General features: G+C 38.4%; 1 protein-coding gene across 6 annotated transcripts in view; it reads right to left on the bottom strand.

Annotated features, from left to right (window-relative positions):
* PLXDC2 (plexin domain containing 2) overlaps positions 1 to 22,141 on the bottom strand; it is a 421,308-nt gene that overhangs the window by 96,435 nt on the left and 302,732 nt on the right. For all 6 annotated transcript variants that reach the window (XM_082385510.1, XM_082385512.1, XM_082385511.1 and 3 more), the window contains 2 exons: positions 17,041 to 17,136; positions 16,752 to 16,833 (listed from right to left, as the gene is read on the bottom strand). In XM_082385510.1, the coding sequence (XP_082241636.1) occupies positions 16,752 to 16,833; positions 17,041 to 17,136 (178 nt within the window). The remainder of the gene's footprint in view (positions 1 to 16,751; positions 16,834 to 17,040; positions 17,137 to 22,141) is intronic.

Here is a 22,141-nt window from a genome sequence, read left to right as displayed (position 1 = left end):
AACATCTTTATTGGAGAATAATTGCTTTACAATGCTGTGTTAGTTTCTGCTTTATAACAAAGTGATTCAGCTATACATATACATATATCCCCATATCCCCTCCCTCTTGTGTCTCCCTCCCACCCTTCCTATCCCACCCCTCTAGGTGGACACAAAGCACCGAGCTGATCTCCCTGTGCCATGCAGCTGTTCCCCACTAGCTAGCTATTTTTTGGTAGTGTATATATGTCCATGCCACTCTCTCACTTCGTCCCAGCTTACCCTTCCCCCTCCCCGTGTCCTCAAGTCCATTCTCTACGTCTGAGTCTTTATTCCTGTCCTGCCCCTAGGTTCTTCAGAACCTTTTTTTTTTTTTTTTAGATTCCATATATATGTGTTAGCATACGGTATTTGTTTTTCTCTTTCTGACTTACTTCACCCTGTATGACAGTCACTAGGTCCATCCACCTCACTACAAATAACTCAAGTTTCGTTTCTTTTTATGGCTGAGTAATATTCCATTGTATATATGTGCCACATCTTCTTTATCCATTCATCTGTTGATGGACACTTAGGTTGCTTCCATGTCCTGGCTATTGTAAATAGAGCTGCAATGAACATTGTGGTACATGACTCTTTTTGAATTATGGTTTTCTCAGGGTATATGCCCAGGAGTGGATTGCTGGGTCGTATGGTAGTTCTATTTTTAGCTTTTTAAGGAATCTCCATACTGTTCTCCATAGTGGCTGTATCAATTTACATTCCCACCAACAGAGCAAGAAGGTACCCTTTTCTCCACACCCTCTCCAGCATTTATTGTTGTAGATTTTTTGATGATGGACATTCTGACCAGTGTGAGGTGATACCTCATTGTAGTTTTGATTTGAATTTCTCTAATGATTAGTGATGTTGAGCATCCTTTCATGTGTTTGTTGGCAATCTGTATACTGGAGAAAGGTCTGTTAAGGTCTTCTGCTCATTTTTGGATTGGGTTGTTTGTTTTTTGATATTGAGCTGCATAAGCCTGCTTGTAAATTTTGGAGATTAATCCTTTGTCAGTTGCTTCATTTGCAAATGTTTTCTCCCATTCTGAGGGTTGTCTTTTCATCTTGTTTATGGTTTCCTTTGCTGTGCAAAAGCTTTTAAGTTTCACTAGGTCCCATTTGTTTATTTTTGTTTTTATTTCCATTTTTCTAGGAGGTGGGTCAAAAAGGATCTTGCTGTGATTTATATCATGGAGTGTTCTCCCTATGTTTTTCTCACTTTAATAGTGCCTGGCCTTACATTTAGGTCTCTAATCCATTTGAGTTTATTTTTGTGTATGCTGTTAGGTAGTATTCTAATTTCAGTCTTTTACATGTAGCTGTCCAGTTCTCCCAGCACCACTTATTGAAGAGGCTGTCTTTTCTCCATTGTATATTCTTGCCTCCTTTATCAAAAGTAAGGTGACCATATGTGTGAGGGTTTATCTCTGGGTTTTCTATCCTGTTCCACTGATATATATTTCTGTTTTTGTGCCAGTACCATACTGTCTTGATTACTGTAGCTTTGTAGTATAGTCTGAAGTCCAGGAGCCTGATTCCTCCAGCTCCATTTTTCTTTCTCAAGATTGCTTTGGCTATTCAGGATCCTTTTTGTTTCCATACAAATTGTGAAATTTTTTGTTCTAGTTGTGTGAAAAATGCTGGTCGTAGTTTGATAGGGATTGCACTGAATCTGTAAATTGCTTTGGGTAGTACAGACATTTTCACAATGTTGATTCTTCCAATCCAAGAACATGGTATATCTCTTCATCTGTTTGTATCATCTTTAATTTCTTTCATCAGTGTCTTATAGTTTTCTGTATACAGGTCTTTTGTCTCCTTAGGTAGGTTTATTCCCAGGTATTTTATTCTTTTTGTTGGAATGGCAAATGGGAGTGTTTCCTTAATTTCTCTTTCAGATTTTTCATCATTGGTGTATAGGAATGCAAGAGATTTCTGTGCGTTAATTTTGTATCCTGCTACTTTACCAAATTCATTGAATAGCTCTAGTAGTTTTCTGGTAGCATCTTTAGGATTCTCTATGTATAGTATCATGTCATCTGCAAACAGTGCCAGCTTTACTTCTTCTTTCTGATTTGGATTCCTTTTATTTCTTTTTCTTCTCTGATTGCTGTGGCTAAAACTTCCAAAACTGTGTTGAAAAATAGTGGTAAGAGTAGGCAACCTTGTTTTGTTCCTGATCTTAGTAGAAATGATTTCAATTCTTCACCATTGAGAACGATGTTGGCTGTGGGTTTGTCATATATGGCCTTTATTATGTTGAGGTAAGCTCCCTCTATGCCTACTTTCTGGAGGCTTTTTATCATAAATCGGTGTTGAATTTTGTCGAAAGCTTTTTCTGCATCTATTGAGATGATCATATGGTTTTTCTCCTTCAATTTGTTAATATGGTTTATCACATTGACTGATTTGTGTATATTGAAGAATCCTTGCATTCCTGGGATAAACACCACTTGATCATGGTGTATGATCCTTTTAATGTGCTGTTTGCTAGTATTTTGTTGAGGATTTTTGCATCTATGTTCATCAGTGATATTGGTCTGTAGTTTTGTTTCCAGTAGAATTTCAATTCTATTGGTTTGAGTCTTCTCCCTTTTTTTCTTTATGAGTCTGCCTAGTGGTTTATCAATTTTGTTTATCTTCTCAAAGAACCAGCTTTTAGTTTTATTGATCTTTGCTATTGTTTCCTTCATTTCTTTTTCATTTATTTCTGATCTGATCTTTATGATTTCTTTCCTTCTGCTAACTTTGGGTTTTGTTTGTTCTTCTTTCTCTAATTGCTTTAGGTGTAAGGTTAGGTTGTTTATTTGAGATGTTTCATGTTTCTTGAGGTAGGATTGTATTACTATAAACTTCCCTCTTAGAACTGCTTTTCCTGCATCCTATAGGTTTGGGGTCATCGTGTTTTCATTGTCATTTGTTTCTAGGTATTTTTTGATTTCCTCTTTGATTTCTTCAGTGATGTCTTGGTTATTTAGTAGTGTATTGTTTAGCCTCCATGTGTTTGTATTTTTTACAGTTTTTTCCCTGTAATTGATATCTAGTCTCATAGCGTTGTGGTTGGAAAAGATACTTGATATGATGTCAATTTTCTTAAATTTACCAAGGCTTGATTTGTGACCCATGATATGATGTATTCTGGAGAATGTTCCATGAGCACTTGAGAAGAACGTGTAAGCTGCTGTTTTTGGATGGAATGTCCTATAAATATCAATTAAATCTATCTGGTCTATTGTGTCATTTAAAGCTTCTGTTTCCTTATTCATTTTCATTTTGGATGATCTGTGCATTGGTGTAAGTGAGGTGTTAAAGTCCCCCACTATTATTGTGTTACTGTCGATTTCCTCTTTTATAGCTGTTAGCAGTTGCCTTATGTATTGAGGTGCTCCTATGTTGGGTGCATATATATTTATAATTGTTATATCTTCTTCTTGGATTGATCCCTTGATCATTATGTAGTGTCCTTCCTTGTCTCTTGTAACATTCTTTATTTTAAAGTCTATTTTATCTGATATGAGTATTGCTACTCCAGCTTTCTTTTGATTTCCATTTGCATGGAATATCTTTTTCCATCCCCTCACTTTCAGTCTGTATGTGTCCCTAGGTCTGAAGTGGGTCCCTTGTAGACAGCATATATATGGGTCTTTTTTGTGTGTCCATTCAGCCAGTCTATGTCTTTTGGTTGGGGCATTTAATCCATTTATATTTAAGGTAATTATCAATATGTATGTTCCTATTACAGTTTTCTTAATTGTTTTGGGTTTGTTATTGTAGGTCTTTTCCTTCTCTTGTGTTTCCTGCCTAGAGAAGTTCCTTTAGCATTTGTTTTAAAGCTGGTTTGGTGGTGCTGAATTCTCTTAGCTTTTGCTTGTCTGTAAAGGTTTTAATTTCTCTGTCGAATCTGAATGAGATCCTTGCTTGGTAAAGTAATCTTGGTTGTAGGTTTTTCCCTTTCATCACTTTAAATATATCCTGTCACTTCCTTTTGGCTTGCAGAGTTTCTGCTGAAACATCAGCTGTTAACCTTATGGGGATTCCCTTGTATGTAATTTTTTGCTTTTCCCTTGCTGCTTTCAATATTCCTTCTTTGTATTTAATTTTTGATTGTTTAATTAATACGTGACTTGGTGTGTTTCTCCTTGGATTTATCTTATATGGGACGCTCTGCACTTCCTGGACTTGATTGACTATTTCTTTTCCCATGTTAGGGAAGTTTTCAACCCTAATCTCTTTAAATATTTTCCCAGTCCCTTTCTTTTTCTCTTCTACCTCTGGGACCCCTATAATTAAAATGTTGGCGCATTTAATGTTGTCCCAGAGGTCTCTGAGAGTGTTCTCAATTCTTTTCATTCTTTTCTCTTTATTCTGCTCTGTGGTAGTTATTTCCACTATTTTATCTTCCAGGTCACTTATCCGTTCTTCTGCCTCAGTTATTCTGCTATTGATTCCTTCTAGAGAATTTTAAATTTCATTTATTGTGTTGTTCATCATTGTTTGTTTGCTCTTTAGTTCTTCTAGGTCCTTGTTAAATGTTTCTTGTATTTTCTCCATTCTATTTCCAAGATTTTGGATTATCTTTACTATCATTACTCTGAATTCTTTTTCAGGTAGACTATTTCCTTTTCATGTGTTCGGTCTGGTGGGTTTTTACCTTGCTCCTTCATCTGCTGTGTATTTCTCTGTCTTCTCATTTTGCTTAACTTACTGTGTTTGGGGTCTCCTTTTCACAGGCTGCAGGTTTGTAGTTCCCGTTGTTTTTGGTGTCTGCCCCAGTGGGTAAGGTTGGTTGAAAGGGTTGTGTAGGCTTCCTGGTGGAGGGGACTGGTGCCTGTGTTCTGGTGGATGAGGCTGGATCTTGTCTTTCTGGTGGGCAGGACCATGTCTTGTAGTGTGTTTGGGGGTGTCTTTGACCTTATTATGATTTTAGGCAGCCTCTGTGCTAATGGATGGGGTTGTGTTCCTGTCTTGCTAGTTGTTTGTCATAGGGTGTCCAGCACTGTAGCTTGCTGGTCGTTGAGTGGAGCTGGGTCTTAGCGTTGAGATGGAGATCCCTGGGAGAGCTTTCGCTGTTTGATATTACATGGAGCCGGGAGGTCTCTGGTGGACCAATGTCCTGAACTTGGCTCTCCCACCTCAGAGTCTCAGGCCTGACACCTGGCCAGAGCACCAAGACCCTGTCAGCCACATGGCTCAGAAGAAATGGGAGAAAAAAAAAATAAAGAAAGAAAAAATAAAGTAAAATAAAATAAAGTTATTAAAATTAAAAATTAAAAAAATTATTAAAAATAAAAAAGTAATAAAAAAAGAAAGAAAGAAGAGAGCAACAAAACCTAAAGACAAATCCACCAACAATAACAAGCACTAAAAACTATATCAAAAAAAAAAAAAAGAAAAAAAAACGGGCAGACAGAACCTTAGGACAAATGGTAAATGCAAAGCTATACAGACAAAATCACACAAAGAAGCATGCACATACACACTCACAAAAAGAGAAAAAGGAAAAAAATATATATATATATATAAAAAAAGGAAGAGAGCAACCAAATCAATAAACAAATCTACCAATGATAATAAGCTGTAAATACTAAACTAAACTAAACTAAGATAAACATAAAACCAGAAACAAATTAGATTCAGAAAGCAAACCCCAAGTCTACAGTTGCTCCCAAATTCCACAGCCTCAATTTTGGCATGATTCGTTGTCTATTCAGGTATTCCACAGATGCAGGGTACATCAAGTTGATTGTGGAGATTTAATCCGCTGCTCCTGAGGTTGCTGGGAGAGATTTCCCTTTCTCTTTGTTCACACAGCTCCCGGGGTTCAGCTTTGGATCTGGCCCCGCCTCTGCTTGTAGGTCGCCTGAGGCATCTGTTCTTCGCCCAGACAGGACGGGGTTAAAGGAGCAGCTGATTCGGGGGCTCTGGCTCACTCAGGCCAGGGGAAGGGAGGGGTATGGAATGTGGGGTGAGCCTGCGGCGGCAGAGACCACCATGACGTTGCAAGAGCTTGAGGCGGGCCATGTGTTCTCCCGGGGAAGTTGTCCCTGGATCACAGGACCCTGGCAGTGGCGGGCTGCACAGGCTCCCAGGGTGGTGGGAAGGTGTGGATAGTGACCTGTGCTCGCACACAGGCCTCTTGGTGGCTGCAGCAGCAGCCTTAGCATCTCATGCCCGTCTCTGGTGTCCGCGCTGATAGCCGTGGCTCACAACCATCTCTGGAGCTCGTTTAGGCAGTGCTGTGAATCCCCTCTCCTCAAGCACCCCAAAACAATGGTCTCTTGCCTCTTAGGCAGTTCCAGGCTTTTCCCCAGACTCCCTTCCGGCTAGCTGTGGTGCACTAGCCCCCTTCAGGCTGTGTTCACACCCCTAAATTTTTATTTTAAATCCTGGCTCCACTGTTTCCTAGTGTTGGGACCTTGGCTAAGCTTCTCAACCTTCCTAATTCTCATTTACTTAATCTGTGAAACAGGGATCTTAACACTTACCTCTTAATGTGATTGCAAAGATTGAATGAGATAATAGAATTAAAAGACTTTAGTGGAAGTAAAGGCTTTCCTGTGATGCCTGGCACATGGTAAGTATAGAATAAAAGGTAGGTACTATAATTATGTTAAGCACCTCCAAAGGTGAGGCATGCTTACCCTTAAAACAACCCCCTTGTCCTTTCTTTCAAAGTGCATGCAATTTAGCAGCAGTAGCAGCAGCAGGAAATCTGGGCAAGGATAAAATAAACTTGTGTGCTAGCAGGGTGCAGAGGAGAGAGAGATTAATTTTGATCAGAGCAAATGTCAATACAGAGGTCTTCTCTAGTGGTCGAAAGACATTATTTTAGGGATATAAAATCTGTGTATTTTTAGGAGAGTCTATCGTTAGAAATTAATGCAGACAAGATCATGATACATGAAGAGAATAGCTCCCCCTTGACTATGAATTGTCATTGAAGGGAAAATTCTAGAGCTGGGAGAAAGAAAAAGTTGCCCTCTAGGAAGGAGAAAAAGATGAGCGTCACTAATCCAGAATCAGCCAACCCATTTTATAATGATCCAGAAAAGGAAAATTTGAATGCTAGTCTTTGTTCAACCAATAAATCATTTTTATCTTGAAATATCTTCTTCTTTGTTTTCCCTAATAAAGTATACTAGCTTGGTCAGATTGCCTTACAATCATATAAAAAGATACATCTCTAGAATAACACTATTTAGATGTTCTTAGAGCTAAAGAAACAACAGGATTGTTGCATGCATTGTTGAATTACTGCATTTCCTGAACTTTTCCATGAATGACAAAATTCTTACCATAAAATTTCCCTCAAAACTCTGGGTAGGGAAAGATTGTATCTCTGACTCAAAACTTGAGAGAGAATAAATTCTTTAGCATTTAGAACATTTCATAAAAATCTTTAGTAGTATGTTCATACCAAGACATATGAAACAATCATAGTTCAGCTTTTCTCAGAGACAGATTTTAGCAGAAATCAAAAAATCAGAAACTATCCCAATGACATTTTTATCATTTTCTTATGTTAAGTGTTGAAAGAGCTGGCTTGAGTAGGAATATATTGAATTTTGAATGTTTTTCTATATCTTGACATTAGATTTCCAGCAAAACAAATAATTAAACCAAACTACTTTCATTAAATGTTTTCTTCTTACTGCAATATCAGAATTTTCATTATAAGACTGTTAATCTGAGGTTCACCTCCTACTCAATAGTCATGTCAATTTCTTTTACAGGGAAGCCAACTGTGAACTTTGGTTTTTGCTTTTAAATTTTGATTTCCTTGTCTTTTAAGGATCATATTTTTCCCATAATAATTTAGCACCTACTGTTTTTAAATTGAGAAATTCAATTTCATTCTTGGACAATTAAATTTTAATTATTTCCAGGGGAACTCATTAGTGCATTAGTACAAGCCAGCTAAGGGGATGGAATATGTAATTTAGTACTAAAATGCTCCATTTTTGCTACTCCATATATGTTAGCTAGACTGCATTTGTTGAAGTTTAGTTTTCTAAATTACAACCAAATAAAATGCAGCCACCACAGTTGGTTAACACCTAAGCAAAATTTTAAAATCACTTGGATGATCTTGAAAAAGCAGCTATAAACAGATGTAATGCTAAATAATTCTACAGCTCTTATCTCTAGTTTGCCAAATAGTGCTCAGATGGAATGCAAACACAGCATTCACTGACTGGAAAATCAAAGATGACTTTAAAGATGCCTTGATATTTCAGGGGGGCCTTGGTTACCAGGAGGCTTGGCTCGAGCACCTACCTGTTGCTTTAGAGTTTGGAAAAAAGAAAGCTGGTTTCCATTCTGTATTCATAGCCGTCCGGAGAGACTGGCAGATGGCCAGTGGCAAAAAGGAGACAGAGACCAAAATGCAAAATAGACGATAGATAGATCGATAGACAGATACAGATAGATAAAAATAACACAGTTCAGTACCCTTTTTTTTTTTCAAAAAAAGTAAAGAATTACATGCATTTTATATCCAAAAGGCTAATAAATCTAATGCCGTCTCTTCAGGGGAAAGAAACGTAGCCCATACATTCAGCATTGATAATTTTCTCCTCCTGAAAGGTTCTTTAACTTTAGAATTTTCTGAAAGAGTATCCAAATTTTCCTAATACACTTTAACATATATTTCCTTTCATTTAGGAATATATATATATATGTTTATTGATTGATTCAGTGTAGGTAATATGTACATATGGTGAAAATTCAAACTCTATAAAAGGGAATCTGATGAAATGATATTCTCTCTTTATGTCAATTTCCAATTCATGGCAGTTTCCCCAAAGGTGAAATTAGCTGCTACTAGTATCTTATATATCTTTTCAAAAGTATTCTCTATATTGGAATATACTTCAAAATGCTTTTATGTAATGTATAAAATAGCATCACACCTCATTATACTATTATAATTAATTCACACACAAAAATTCATACATTTGTTAAAGCTGGGCTTGGAATGCTCAGAAGGAAATAAAAATAGACTTTAATTCTGTATTCTTAAAAGACAAATGTGTTTACGCTATATTTCAGGACAAGCTAATTAAGAGAAATACTAAGATTCTTTATTTAAATTTGAAGGATTATAAAGGGCCTAGCACTAAAATAAGTTCCAAATTCAATTCACCACTTAGAAGCATGGCATGTCAAAAACAATTATCTTGGCTGTATGATATTTCTAGAAGCACCTCAGCTCCTTTAGAACAGTGAATTTCTACTGTGGTAGCAGTATTTTAATAAAAATTCAGAAATCAAAGATGTTCCAACAAATTTAACTAGCTAACAATGTTCCAACATCATCTGATTTATTTATTTTATACGCTATACTTATCCAAAAATTTCTTGCTTTCTTTTATCATGATCTATTTCATTAACTCCTGATAGATTTTAACAACAAATATTTTTATCTTCAGAACTTTTTTTTGGTAGTATTTCTCTATTCCAAATTAAGAATAAATGTTTCCACACAATTTTGGCCTAAGCACTGCAGGCTTACAGGACTTTCAGCCCACACGTTGCAAGAGCAGCATTTTCACTGTGCCCGCCTCAGATTACGCCAGGATCCCCTGAGGAGGTTTGTTAAAAAGTTAAATCCCTGGGTTCCACTCTGGACCTACTGAATATGAATCCCTTGGAGGGTTTCAGAGACATCTGCATTTTAACAAGCTTCAGTAGCAATTCTTCACTGTACTAATATGTGAGAACTACCGAACTTATGGCCACTCAGATGTAAGGAACATAAGAAGCAAATATATCATGATGGCATATGGATTTCACATTTTAGCATATACAGTCAAAGAGCTTTATTGATTTGTCCAAGATTAGTCAGTTAATCGTTGGCTGTGCCACTAGGCATTCAGACATCCAGTCCAATCTACCTCAGACAACAAAACATGGCCTCCTCTCTACTTTCAATTTTGGGGAATTTTGATTCCTTTTGAATAACTCAGGAATGCTTCTTCCATTCTGGGCCCCTCTTGAACCTTGGCTGGCTAGTACTCCCTGACACAGGAAGTCCAGGTGGTCACCAGTTTCAGATCTATGGGTAATTTATCCACTGTTGCTGAGTGTATATAATTAAAGTCTAATGTCTCCTTGATGCCTTCAATCAGAAATGACAGCAATTGTCTTCTTCCTGTCTATCATGACTAGGCAGAGTGATAACAAAGCATTCCAATTAATTTTTCTTCAATTAAATAATTTTGTTGGATCTGATAGTTCAGCAAGGACATATTTTCTACCAAAGACAAAAGCAGATTTTGTTAGTTATGAATAGCTTCATATTTTGTATTTAAACCTGACATTCAATTTATATACTGAAAACAGTAACATTTTCAGCAATCAAAATATTACTAATCAGTAATTCTGTTAAGCAGATGGAGGTGATTTCAACTTGAAAGTCAGCATGTTGGAACATAGATCAATAAAAGTTTGTTTAAAATTCTTAGAGCTTGTTGAGTTCTAAATGTCCATCTGAAATTAGGTGCATTTCCAAGCAGAACTTTATTTTACCCCAATCCACTGAAATAAGCCTAAGGTTATAATTAATTTTGGATCAGGGCTCCTAGATTTCTCAAATGGCTTCTATTTGATTATTAGATCTGGACTCCACACCTTATCACCAAAGCTAACAAGTTTCCTTATGTGAAAGAATCATATAAATGTATAATTTACAAGCAGCTTCAAATGTGAATTTATTAGACCATATATGGCTTGTCACTCAACAATTGTAGGTTCCGGATCCTCTCCTTCAATCTTAAAATCTTGGACTAAATTAAGACTTACTGTTAAATCAGACCAACTTTATATGGCTTTGTATGGCCTTCTCAGGATTTCAGTGGAGTTGCACCTTACTTCAGGGCTAGATATTGAGGTGGGTAAGTAGGTCAAAATCATACTCAGTCAAAATATGCTTGGAATTCCCTTAGTACAGCCCTCTCAGAAGCCTGATACTCTGTCCCTTAATAAAACCAGTTCTTCCTCCAATGTCAGAATGGACTGTGGGGTGTGGGGTTTTTGTTGATGAAGTGGTTTGCTTGCTTTCCAGACCACGTGATATGAAAAATACCCACTGTTTCTTTAAATACTAGAGTCACACTCAATGCTGCAAATGTTCCCATGTTAAGGGGTATAGAGGATCAAGACCAAAGGAGATAGATATATTCCAGTCACTTGGGTGCTGTTTTTCAGAAGCATAAGATTACTGATTAGGAAAAGGTTGGATCAGCTGCACTACTTAAATTTGTTCTCTCCAACTCTCTTTTTTCTCCCAAACTTAGGTAGTTTAATTTCTGTAGGCTAAATGAGAATATAATAATATAAGCACATTCTCTTTTAAAAATTAGCTGTGCCTTTATATCCTTAATTAATTTAGGTTGATAATACATTTCATATTGTTAATGAATTATTAGCCAATATTTCTGACTTTATGTATTTTCAAAAATTTTGAAATATATTGCATGTGATACTTTCTTTCTATTTCTCTTCTTGCTACTGCAAAGAAATCCAATTCATTCAGTGGCAAATAACAGGCAGTGCCAGAGGATGCTCAGGGAGATGCAATAGAAATAACAGGTTGAAAAAAATAAGAGAGCAGTTGTTCAGAAACACCTCTCTCTCATCTCATATTTTTTCTTAAGTAAATATGTTATAGTACTCTTCTGTAGATCCATATGTTTACCATTAGTAGAGGTCTGCCTATTCTATTTATTCTTTTGATGGGTGGAATCATACACTATGTTTATTCCCAAATTTTTACCAGTACCATTCTTATGACTTTGATTGGAACTAGGTAAATATATGGTGGAAAACTCTTTTAAAATGAGGCATCAAGAGACTGACTCCCCAGTGTTCAACATGCTTAATGACAATGCTGACATCATTTAATGTCAACATCAGGCATCAGCTTAATTCTTTCTATAGCCGTTTGGTTGGCACTGACAAAGTCAATGGAGGGTAACAGCCAAAGTGAGCAATTAGAATTCTCAGGAAAGTGGAAATTTCTGGCCTCAATTATTGGATGGTTCAGTCCAAGCTCTCTGTGTTGGAGCCCTGTGTTAGGTCAGGCGCGGTGTTGGGTGCTTACTAAAATGAGTAAGACTAAGACTGTGTTTCTACCCTTGAAATAATTTATGTTCTTTTATGTCCCCTTTGTTGATTCCTCCTTTTGTCTTCAACTCCATGTGGCAAAATTCAAATCATAGGAAAGAGTACGTGATGAAAAGCAATACTCATTCTCCTGCCTGTCCCTGTTCACAATTGTTTCCCTAGAGACAAATATTGTTATCAGTCTCTTATGTATCTTTTCCTAGGTATCCTCTGTCTACGGAAACATACATGTATACAAATACTTTAAAATAATTTTATGTAATGGAAAACTAGCATCATATCTCATAATGCCATGCCATAGGCTGCTTCCTGGGATCTCTTCTATTTTCAATTTACACTTTCTCCACAGCTGATCTCATTCAGTCCACTGAATTTAAACACTATCTATATGATAATGACTCTCCAATCTGAACTTCTGGCCATAACCTTTTCCTGGAATATGTGGCTCATATATCCCCACCTACACAGCATTTCCACTTGGAGGTCTGATAGGCATCTCAAACTGAACTAGTCTCCAATGAAACTCTTTATTTCTTCCTACCCTAGTCTCTAGTTCATATGTCATCTTACCTATCTCAAAAAACAAGTGCCAGCGTCCACCAAATTGCCCCAACAAAAATTTAAGAAGAAGTATCCTGGCTTCATATAGTTCCCTTTTCCTTCACTTCTAACCCACTAAGTAATCTGTCTCGCTTTGAAATGCTCTTTGCTTTCACTTTGGTGTAGCTGGTTCCCAGTTGTTCAGATCTAAGTTTAACCGTCACTTTTCCCAAGAAGCCTTTCCTGGCCACTCAGATCAGAGCAACTACTGGCTCTCCAAACTCAACAGATCATTCATTATCAACAGTCTTCTTTGTTTAATTATCAATTCATTTATTTTCCAGCTTAATATGCTCAACTCAGCTCCATGAGAACTCTGGCTTTGATTAATGCCTGGTTATTGTTCTAACTACTTCAGTGCTTAGACTAGTGCTTGCTGTTCAGATAAATGTGGAAAGTATTCAATAAATTTTTAAGTAAATGAATGAGTGAATGAATGTTTTAAGAGCCAAAATATATTTTCAATTAAAAAATAAACTTTTGGAGGGTGATGGCTGATGAAACCAAGGTCTCTTCAAAAAGACAAGGTTGTCTAGCATGAAACCAACAAGTAAACTCCTGTTATTCCTATCGATTTTGCTATATTTTCCCTTATAATGTTCGATTTATTTCTTTTGCCGTAGCACTCACCACTGCTAACTTTATTTCCTGCATATCTATTTGCTTAAACCCTATCTCCCCATACTAAACATGTAAGCTCTATGAGGGAAGTGATTTTTCTCTCTCGTTCACCACTGAATTCACAATCCAGGATAGTAACTTGAACACAGAGATACTAAAAAAATTTTGTTGAATGATTGAAGATAAAAGGTGTAGTTGAAAGTGGTTGATTCAGGTCCTCTCAGCTTTCAGTGAAGAAACAAAAGCACTCTTACCTAGAAGTAATGGCCACCTGTCCCAAGAAAACATTTTTGATCATGGATCTCATTACATGTTCCTATAACTCAAATTCCTTTAGACCTTGGATAAGCCATTACAAATATTTTGCCTTAATTTTGGCTCGCTGAAAACTGGGAATTAAAGGAAATAAACAAACCAATTAAAATTATTTATCTTTCTAGAGGAAGCCCAACTTGAGAATTCAATAATCACCACCAACTGATTATCATTCAGGGATAAGAAAGCACAAAGGAGAAGGTAAGAAGGATGGAAGAAAACAATCTGAGAGGCAATTTTTGCGCTGCTTAGGATAAGACGTCTCTTGTTTTATTGAATTTGTCAATAAAAGCTCTAAAGTCTGGGGAAATGCTTCTGGGCAGCAAAAGCAAAGTTTTGATGCTCATAGGCCTAAGGAGAAGTTAATAAAATGCAGTGGGGAAATTAAGTTGAACAAAAGTGCAACGAGCCATAGTTAAACCAATTAATTAAGCAGGTTTTGATATGTATATAACTGGGTTGCTGAAGAATTAAAAATAAATCCAAGATTTTAAACCAGTGTTTGGTATGCAACAAAACACCAAATGGTAACAGGCAGAAAATTCGAAGTTTTTCTTAATAGTGTTCTCTGATAAATTCTGTCCTCATTCATATGCATCACCACCTTTCTTTTTTCCATTAATCTTAAAAAAAAACCAACCTATGCTTTCAGAAATATACAAAAGTCTTGTCCTGTGCTTGATTCTCTTCTACATGTTTTTACGCCAAGTTCAAAACCATGCAATTTTCTTGCACCCACAATTATAGAAATATTTATTTTTTTCAGTAATATGTCTACTGTTTTTCAGGAAGCAGCTAAGATTAAGTTGCTTAGTGCACCTGCAGCCTGGTGGGTGTGAGGCATCAAAAAGGCAGGCCAGGAAGCACACAGATCGAGTTTCAATTCCAAACTTATCCCTTAAGAGCCCTGAAACCCTGCACAAATAACTGAAGCCTCAGTTTCCTCCTCTATAAAAATGTTATGTGAATTAATTGTATTTGAAAACTCCTGGAACAATGTCTGGCAGAGAAAACTCTCAATAAAATGGAAGCATTGACAGTATAAAGCAGTTTGCAACTTGTGGATGTGTTTCGATTGTCAAAATTGCTTGTTTGGAACTTTAAACATATATTTCCACCAAAAATATTTTAAAAAAATAATGAAATGGTTTGCGGAAGGTAGGTTTCTAGACTAGTGTCCCAAACCTTCATTTATAATGACATTGTTTCAGTCGAGATTGTCTGAATAGTACTCTAGCTGGGGTAGCTAACTCGTCCTGGTTTTCCCCCAACTTTCCTGGTTTCAGCTCTGAAAGTCCCTCATCCTGGGAGACCCTTCATTCCCAGACAAATCAAATCATGATTCCTTCCTTTGGAACCTAGCCATCGTTCATTCACTCGTTCATTTTTCTGCAGTATCAGGTACATTCTTAGGCTGTGGAGATGTAAGGACAATTCACCTTTAATAAACCCAGAGCCTAGCAGAGGAGACAGAAAAGTGACAAATGTCCGTAAGCCTCGAGCTAAATGCTAATGATGGAGGTTGGCGCAGGACGCCGAGAACCACAGGGGTTGGGCGCCTCACACAGACTCATGGTTTAGGGAACGTTCTCACAGGAGATGACCACTGAACTGGAACTTCAATTAGATACGTACCCCAAACCAGGACCTTTTACTTAATTCTTTTGGGTGTTTTTCATGTCTCAGATCAGTGTTACTAAAATATACCTATTAAAATGCCATCTCTTTAGATTCATTTTGGTCATTATCTGAACAGATTTTGACTAACTTCTGATATGCATGTAATTTGTGACATGTCAGCAGTATTTGAATATAAATGACTACAAATCCTTAATTTTATAGCAGTTCTTCCCACTCTGGAGATATAGCCAAGTTAAAAATCTACTTTTAAGAATGGTGATCGCCTGCTTGCTTTTTCATTATTTGAAAGTCGTTGCACAAAGGAAATTATTGGAACAACATGTTAAATTGAAAATAAAACAGCAGTTATAGTAAATAATATTGCTCTATCTGAAATATTGTAGTGGTTGTCCCAAAGTTAGCAAGTCACACATGCTTCCCATAGCTTGTTATCAAGGAATTGGCATTCTATTCTTTATACTTCAATAACTTTTAAAGTAGTCCTGAACATGTCCCTATCTTTACAGCAAAGGCTGCAGCAAGATGATAAGACACCGGCTTCTTATATAACAGAGAGCTCTGCTGGAACGTGCACGAACTTGAAGACTCAGTTCTCCTGGAGGAAGAAGCGGATTTTTCATAGACTCTGCAGGTGAGAGGGGACTTACTCCTGGACAGGCTGAAAGCTCCATGGTGGGCAGGGACCACATCTATATTAATCACTGCTGCTCTCCCAGCGCTTGGGACATAACTGCTGCACAAAATGGTTGAGTAAGTAAAACACATTTAAACGTCTTCACTCTGCATTTCCAACAAATGAGGATTCAGTCTCCGAAAAACTCTACGGACTGAAAAATCCTCTTTGCCATTCATGAAAATCAGTAAACCTCTCTGACACAACCAAGGGATTCAGCTTAAGTTTCAAAGTCAGTTATTTACAACCCAGGCCCAAACCGCACGTTCTATTTATGTAGAGTCCAGTTAATGTCACTGTATTCCTCAGCCTCAGACCACACCTCTAATCTTGGTTAGTAACCTTTGAGATATTTATAGGAATTTGCTAAGACTGTTAATGTGATTATGCATAAACCATCCTTGTTATTGTGAAGGTGTGTCGTACCATGATTTCTGAAGAATATGGACCAACAGCAGCAATTTATAGATTCATCAATCACAATCATCATCTATCTTAAGCCCCATAGCAATTATAAATATATGTCAGATAATTATCTTATGGACTACAAAGGTTCATGGTCACTTTGAGCAATCAAAGGAAAATACTACCATTCCCATGTCTGAGCATTTTTTGCATTTGGGGGTTTTGTTTAACACATGTACATTTGTTCATGCATATCCAGTCAACACACCTGACACATTCAAAATTCAATGGAAGAGTAGAACAAGTCTTCATAAAGTTTTAAAATATTTTGCATTACTGTCTTTTACCTTTGAAGTTTACTACACCAACTGCAGTTGAAGCCAATCTGAGAGGATACACAGGGGCCACAACCATTAAACTGGAGACATGCTAGGAAACAGGAGAGAATGGATGCATCAAGACTAATTGGCAGCATGGAGAGAGAGAGAGAGAAAAAAAAAAGACTACTCTCCCAAAATTAACATCACCGCGCATCCCCATATACACGCAGGATCAGAAGACCCATGCATAAAAAGATCAGATCATCCAAATTGCAAATCATTTTTCCCACCTAGCTATGTTTACATGTTAACTTACTAGGCAATGGGGTCATCTCCACAGCTGAAATATTGGTGATTTTTGACATTTGTAGTTCTACTCGGTGGTATTCATAAATTGTTCTTCTTCGAACATCTGTAAAAACAAAAAACAGCATGGAGAGTAGAAAAAAAATCCACTTTCAACATTTCTTCACTTATACAACAACTGCATTTTAATAATGAATGTAGAATTATAAGCGTTTCACCTGATGGGGTTTTAAAATAAAAATTTAAAATAATCAAACCCTATAAAAAGGTTGATTATCAAAATCTGAAACTCTTGTACCCAGCAGCCTTTTCATCAAGGAAGTTGAAAATGTTGATTAGGGTCTCAAATTTCTCACTTCTTTAGCAGGGCTCAAACCCATTGTCATTCAGAGTATACTTAAGACATTTTCTTGATAGATTTATAAATTTTCAAAGATTTTGACATATGAAATCAAGAAGGTAAGATGACCCCACTTCTCTGAAGCTACAACTAAAGTGAGTCCTTTAGGAATGGTAGCAACTAAAAATTTTTCAGTCTAAGTAAAGCTGGTTTAGCTAGAATAAGAGTCTGATTGCTTTAAAGGTTTAGAATAAGTTTCTTTAATAAACTTGAAGACAAAAATTAAATCATTAAAAAATCAGTATTGCTATTAAGTGTACAGTGTCATATCCAAGGAAGGTTAATAATTAGCACTTATATTGCATGCAGGAATTTATAATAATTCATCAGCAAATCCAGTGGTGTTCCTGAGGAATAGGTTAGATGGAGACTTTGACAAGAAATTTAATAAGTAAAAATCAGATAAATACAAGCAAACGTATTTTATAACAAAAAAAGACGTTGATGATATATACTTAAAATATACTTTTAAAAAAAGACTTGAGCGGAGGAGAGAAGATGGCGGAAGAGTAAGACGCGGAGATCACCTTCCTTCCCACAGATACAGTAGAAATACATCTACACGTGGAACTGCTCCTACAGAACACCCACTGAACGCTGGCAGAAAACGTCAGACCTCCCAAAAGGCAAGAAACTCCCCCCGTACTTGGGTAGGGCAAAAGAAAAAAGAAATAACAGAGACAAAAGAATAGGGACGGCACCTGCACCAGTGGGAGGGAGCTGTGAAGGAGGAAAGATTTCCACGCACTAGGAGCCCCTTCGCGGGCAGAGACTGCGGGTGGCGGAGGGGGGAAGCTTCGGAGCCACGGAGGAGAGCGCAGCCACAGAGGTGCGGAGGGCAAAGCGGAGAGATTCCCGCACTTCCCGCACGGAGGCTCGACTTTTTCTTCCCTGTTTCCTGGTGCGCGAGGAGAGGGGATTCAGAGCGCCGCCTAAACGAACTTCAGAGACGGGCGCGAGCCGCAGCTAACAGCGCGGATCCCATAGCAACAGGGGCGCAGAGGGAAAAACGGAGAGATTCCCGCACGGAGGCTCGGCGCCGAGCAGCGCTCACCAGCCCGAGAGGCTTGTCTGCTCCCCCGCCAAGGCGGGCGGGGCTGGGAGCGGAGGCTCGGGCTTCGGTCGGATCGCAGGGAGAGGACTGGGGTTGGCGGCGTGAACACAGCCTGAAGGGGTTAGCGCACCACAGCTGGCTGGGAGGGAGACCGGGAAAAAGTCTGCAGCTGCCGAAGAGGCAAGAGACTTTTTCTTGCCTCTTTGTTTCGCGGCGCGCAAGGAGAGGGGATTCAGAGCACCGCCTAAACGAACTCCAGAAACAGGCGCGAGCCGCGGCTATCAGCGCGGACCCCAGAGACGGGCGTGAGACGCTGGGGCTGCTGCTGCCGCCTCCAAGAAGCCTGTGTGCGAGCACAGGTCACTCTCCACACCGCCCCTCCCGGGAGCCCGTGCAGCCCGCCACTGCCAGGGTCCCGTGATCCAGGGACAACATCCCCCGGGAGAACACACTGCGCGCCTCAGGCTGCTGCAACGTCACGCCGGCCTCTGATGCCGCAGGCTCGCCCCGCCTCCTCTGTACCCCTCCCTCCCCGCGGCCTGGGTGAGCCAGAGTCCCCGAAGCAGCTGCTCCTTTAACCCCGTCCTGTCTGGGCGGGGAACAGACGCCCTCAGGCGACCTACACGCAGAGGCGGGTCCAAATCCAAAGCTGATCCCCAGGAGCTGTGCGAACAGAGAAGAGGAGGGGAAATCTGTCCCAGCAGCCTCAGAAGAAGCGGATTAAAACTCCACAAACAACTTGATGTGCCTGCATCTGTTGAATACCTGAATAGACAACGAATCATCCCAAATTCAGGAGGTGGACTTTGGGAGCAGGATATATTAATTTTTCCCCTTTTCCTTTTTTTTTTGTGAGTGTATATGTATATGCTTCTGGGGGAGATTTTGTCTGTATAGCTTTGCTTTACAATAGCTTTATTTTACTTCACTATATTATAGCTTCTTTCTTTCTTTTCTTTCTTTCTTTCTTTCTTTCTTTCTTTCTTTCTTTCTTTCCTTCCTTCCTTCCTTCCTTCCTTCCTTTCTTTCTTTCTTTCTTTCTTTCTATTTTTTCTCCCTTTTACTCTGAGCCATGTGGACGAAAGGCTCTTGGTGCTTCAGCCAGGCATCAGGGCCGTACCTCGGAGGTGGGAGAGCCAACTTCAGGACACTGGTCCACAAGAGACCTCCCAGCTCCACGTAATACCAAACGGCAAAAATCTCTCAGAGATCTCCATCTCAACATCAAGACCCAGCATCACTCAATGACCAGCAAGCTACAGTGCTGAACACCCTATGCCAAACAACTAGCAAGACAGGAACACAGCCTCATCCATTAGCAGAGAGGCTGCCTAAAATCATAATAAGGCCACAGACACCCCAAAATACACCACCAGACGTGGACGTGCCCACCAGAAAGACAAGATCCAGCCTCATCCACCAGAGCTCAGGCACTAGTTCCCTCCACCAGGAAGCCTACACAACCCACTGAACCAACCTTAGCCACTGGGGACAGATACCAAAAACAACGGGAACTACAAACCTGCAACCTGTGATAAGGAGACCCCAAACACAGTAAGATAAGCAAAATGAGACGACAGAAAAACACACAGCAGATGAAGGAGCAGGGTCAAAACACACTAGACTTAACAAATGAAGAGGAAATAGGTAGTCTACCTGAAAAAGAATTCAGAATAATGATAGTAAGGATGATCCAAAATCTTGGAAATAGAATAGACAAAATGCAAGAAGCATTTAACAAGGACGTAGAAGAACTAAAGAGGAATCAAGCAATGATGAAAAACACAATAAATGAAATTAAAAATACTCTAGATGGGATCAATAGCAGAATAACTGAGGCAGAAGAAAGGATAAGTGACCTGGAAGATAAAATGGTGGAAATAACTACTGCAGAGCAGGATAAAGAAAAAAGAATGAAAAGAACTGAGGACAGTCTCAGAGACCTCTGGGACAGCATTAAACGCACCAACATTCGAATTATAGGGGTCCCAGAAGAAGAAGAGAAAAAGAAAGGGACTGAGAAAATATTTGAAGAGATTATAGTTGAAAACTTCCCTAATATGGGAAAGGAAATAGTTAATCAAGTCCTGGAAGCACAGAGAGTCCCATACAGGATAAATCCAAGGAGAAACATGCCAAGACACATATTAATCAAACTGTCAAAAATTAAATATAAGGAAAACATATTAAAGGCAGCAAGGGAAAAAAAACAAATAACACACAAGGGAATCCCCATAAGGTTAACATCTGATCTTTCAGCAGAAACTCTGCAAGCCAGAAGGAAGTGGCAGGATATACTTAAAGTGATGAAGGAGAAGAACCTACAACCAAGATTACTCTACCCAGCAAGGATCTCATTCATATGTGATGGAGAAATTAAAACCTTTACAGACAAGCAAAAGCTGAGAGAGTTCAGCACCACCAAACCAGCTTTACAACAAATGCTAAAGGAACTTCTCTAGGCAAGAAACACAAGAGAAGGAAAACACCTACAATAACAAACCCAAAACATTTAAGAAAATGGAAATAGGAACATACATATCGATAATTACCTTGAATGTAAATGGATTAAATGCTCCCACCAAAAGACACAGGCTGGCTGAATGGATACAAAAACAAGACCCATATATATGCTGTCTACAAGAGACCCACTTCAGACCTAGAGACACATACAGACTGAAAGTGAGGGGATGGAAAAAGATATTCCATGCAAATGGAAATCAAAAGAAAGCTGGAGTAGCAATTCTCATATCAGACAAAATAGACTTTAAAATAAAGACTATTACAAGAGACAAAGAAGGACACTATATAATGATCAAGGGATCGATCCAAGAGGAAGGTATAACAATTGTAAATATTTATGCACCCAACATAGGAGCACCTCAATACATAAGGCAAATACTAACAGCCATAAAAGGGGAAATCGACAGCAACACAATCATAGTAGGGGACTTTAACACCCCACTTTCACCAATGGACAGATCATCCAAAATGAAAATAAATAAGGAAACACAAGCTTTAAATGATACATTAAACAAGATGGACTTAATTGATATTTATAGGACATTCCACCCAAAAACAACAGAATACACATTTTTCTCAAGTGCTCATGGAACATTCTCCAGGATAGATCATATCTTGGGTCACAAATCAAACCTTGGTAAATTTAAGAAAATTGAAATCGTATCAAGTATCTTTTCCGACCACAACGCTATGAGACTAGATATCAATTACAGGAAAAGATCTGTAAAAAATACAAACACATGGAGGCTACATAATACATTACTTAATAATGAAGTGATCACTGAAGAAATCAAAGGGGAAATCAAAAAATACCTAGAAATAAATGACAATGGAGATACGACGACCCAAAACCTATGGGACGCAGCAAAAGCAGTGCTAAGAGGGAAGTTTATAGCAATACAAGCCTACCTCAAGAAACAGGAAACATCTCGAATAAACAACCTAACCTTGCACCTAAAGCAATTAGAGAAAGAAGAACAAAAAAACCCCAAAGCCAGCAGAAGGAAAGAAATTATAAAGATCAGGTCAGAAATAAATGAAAAAGAAATGAAGGAAACAATAGCAAAAATCAATGAAACTAAAAGCTGGTTCTTTGAGAAGATAAACAAAATTGATAAACCATTAGCCAGACTC

The sequence above is a fragment of the Balaenoptera borealis genome (assembly GCF_965194805.1).
Source record: "Balaenoptera borealis genome assembly, chromosome: 3".
Lineage (NCBI taxonomy): Eukaryota > Metazoa > Chordata > Mammalia > Artiodactyla > Balaenopteridae > Balaenoptera > Balaenoptera borealis.
This window is presented reverse-complemented; position numbering and strand designations above follow the sequence as displayed.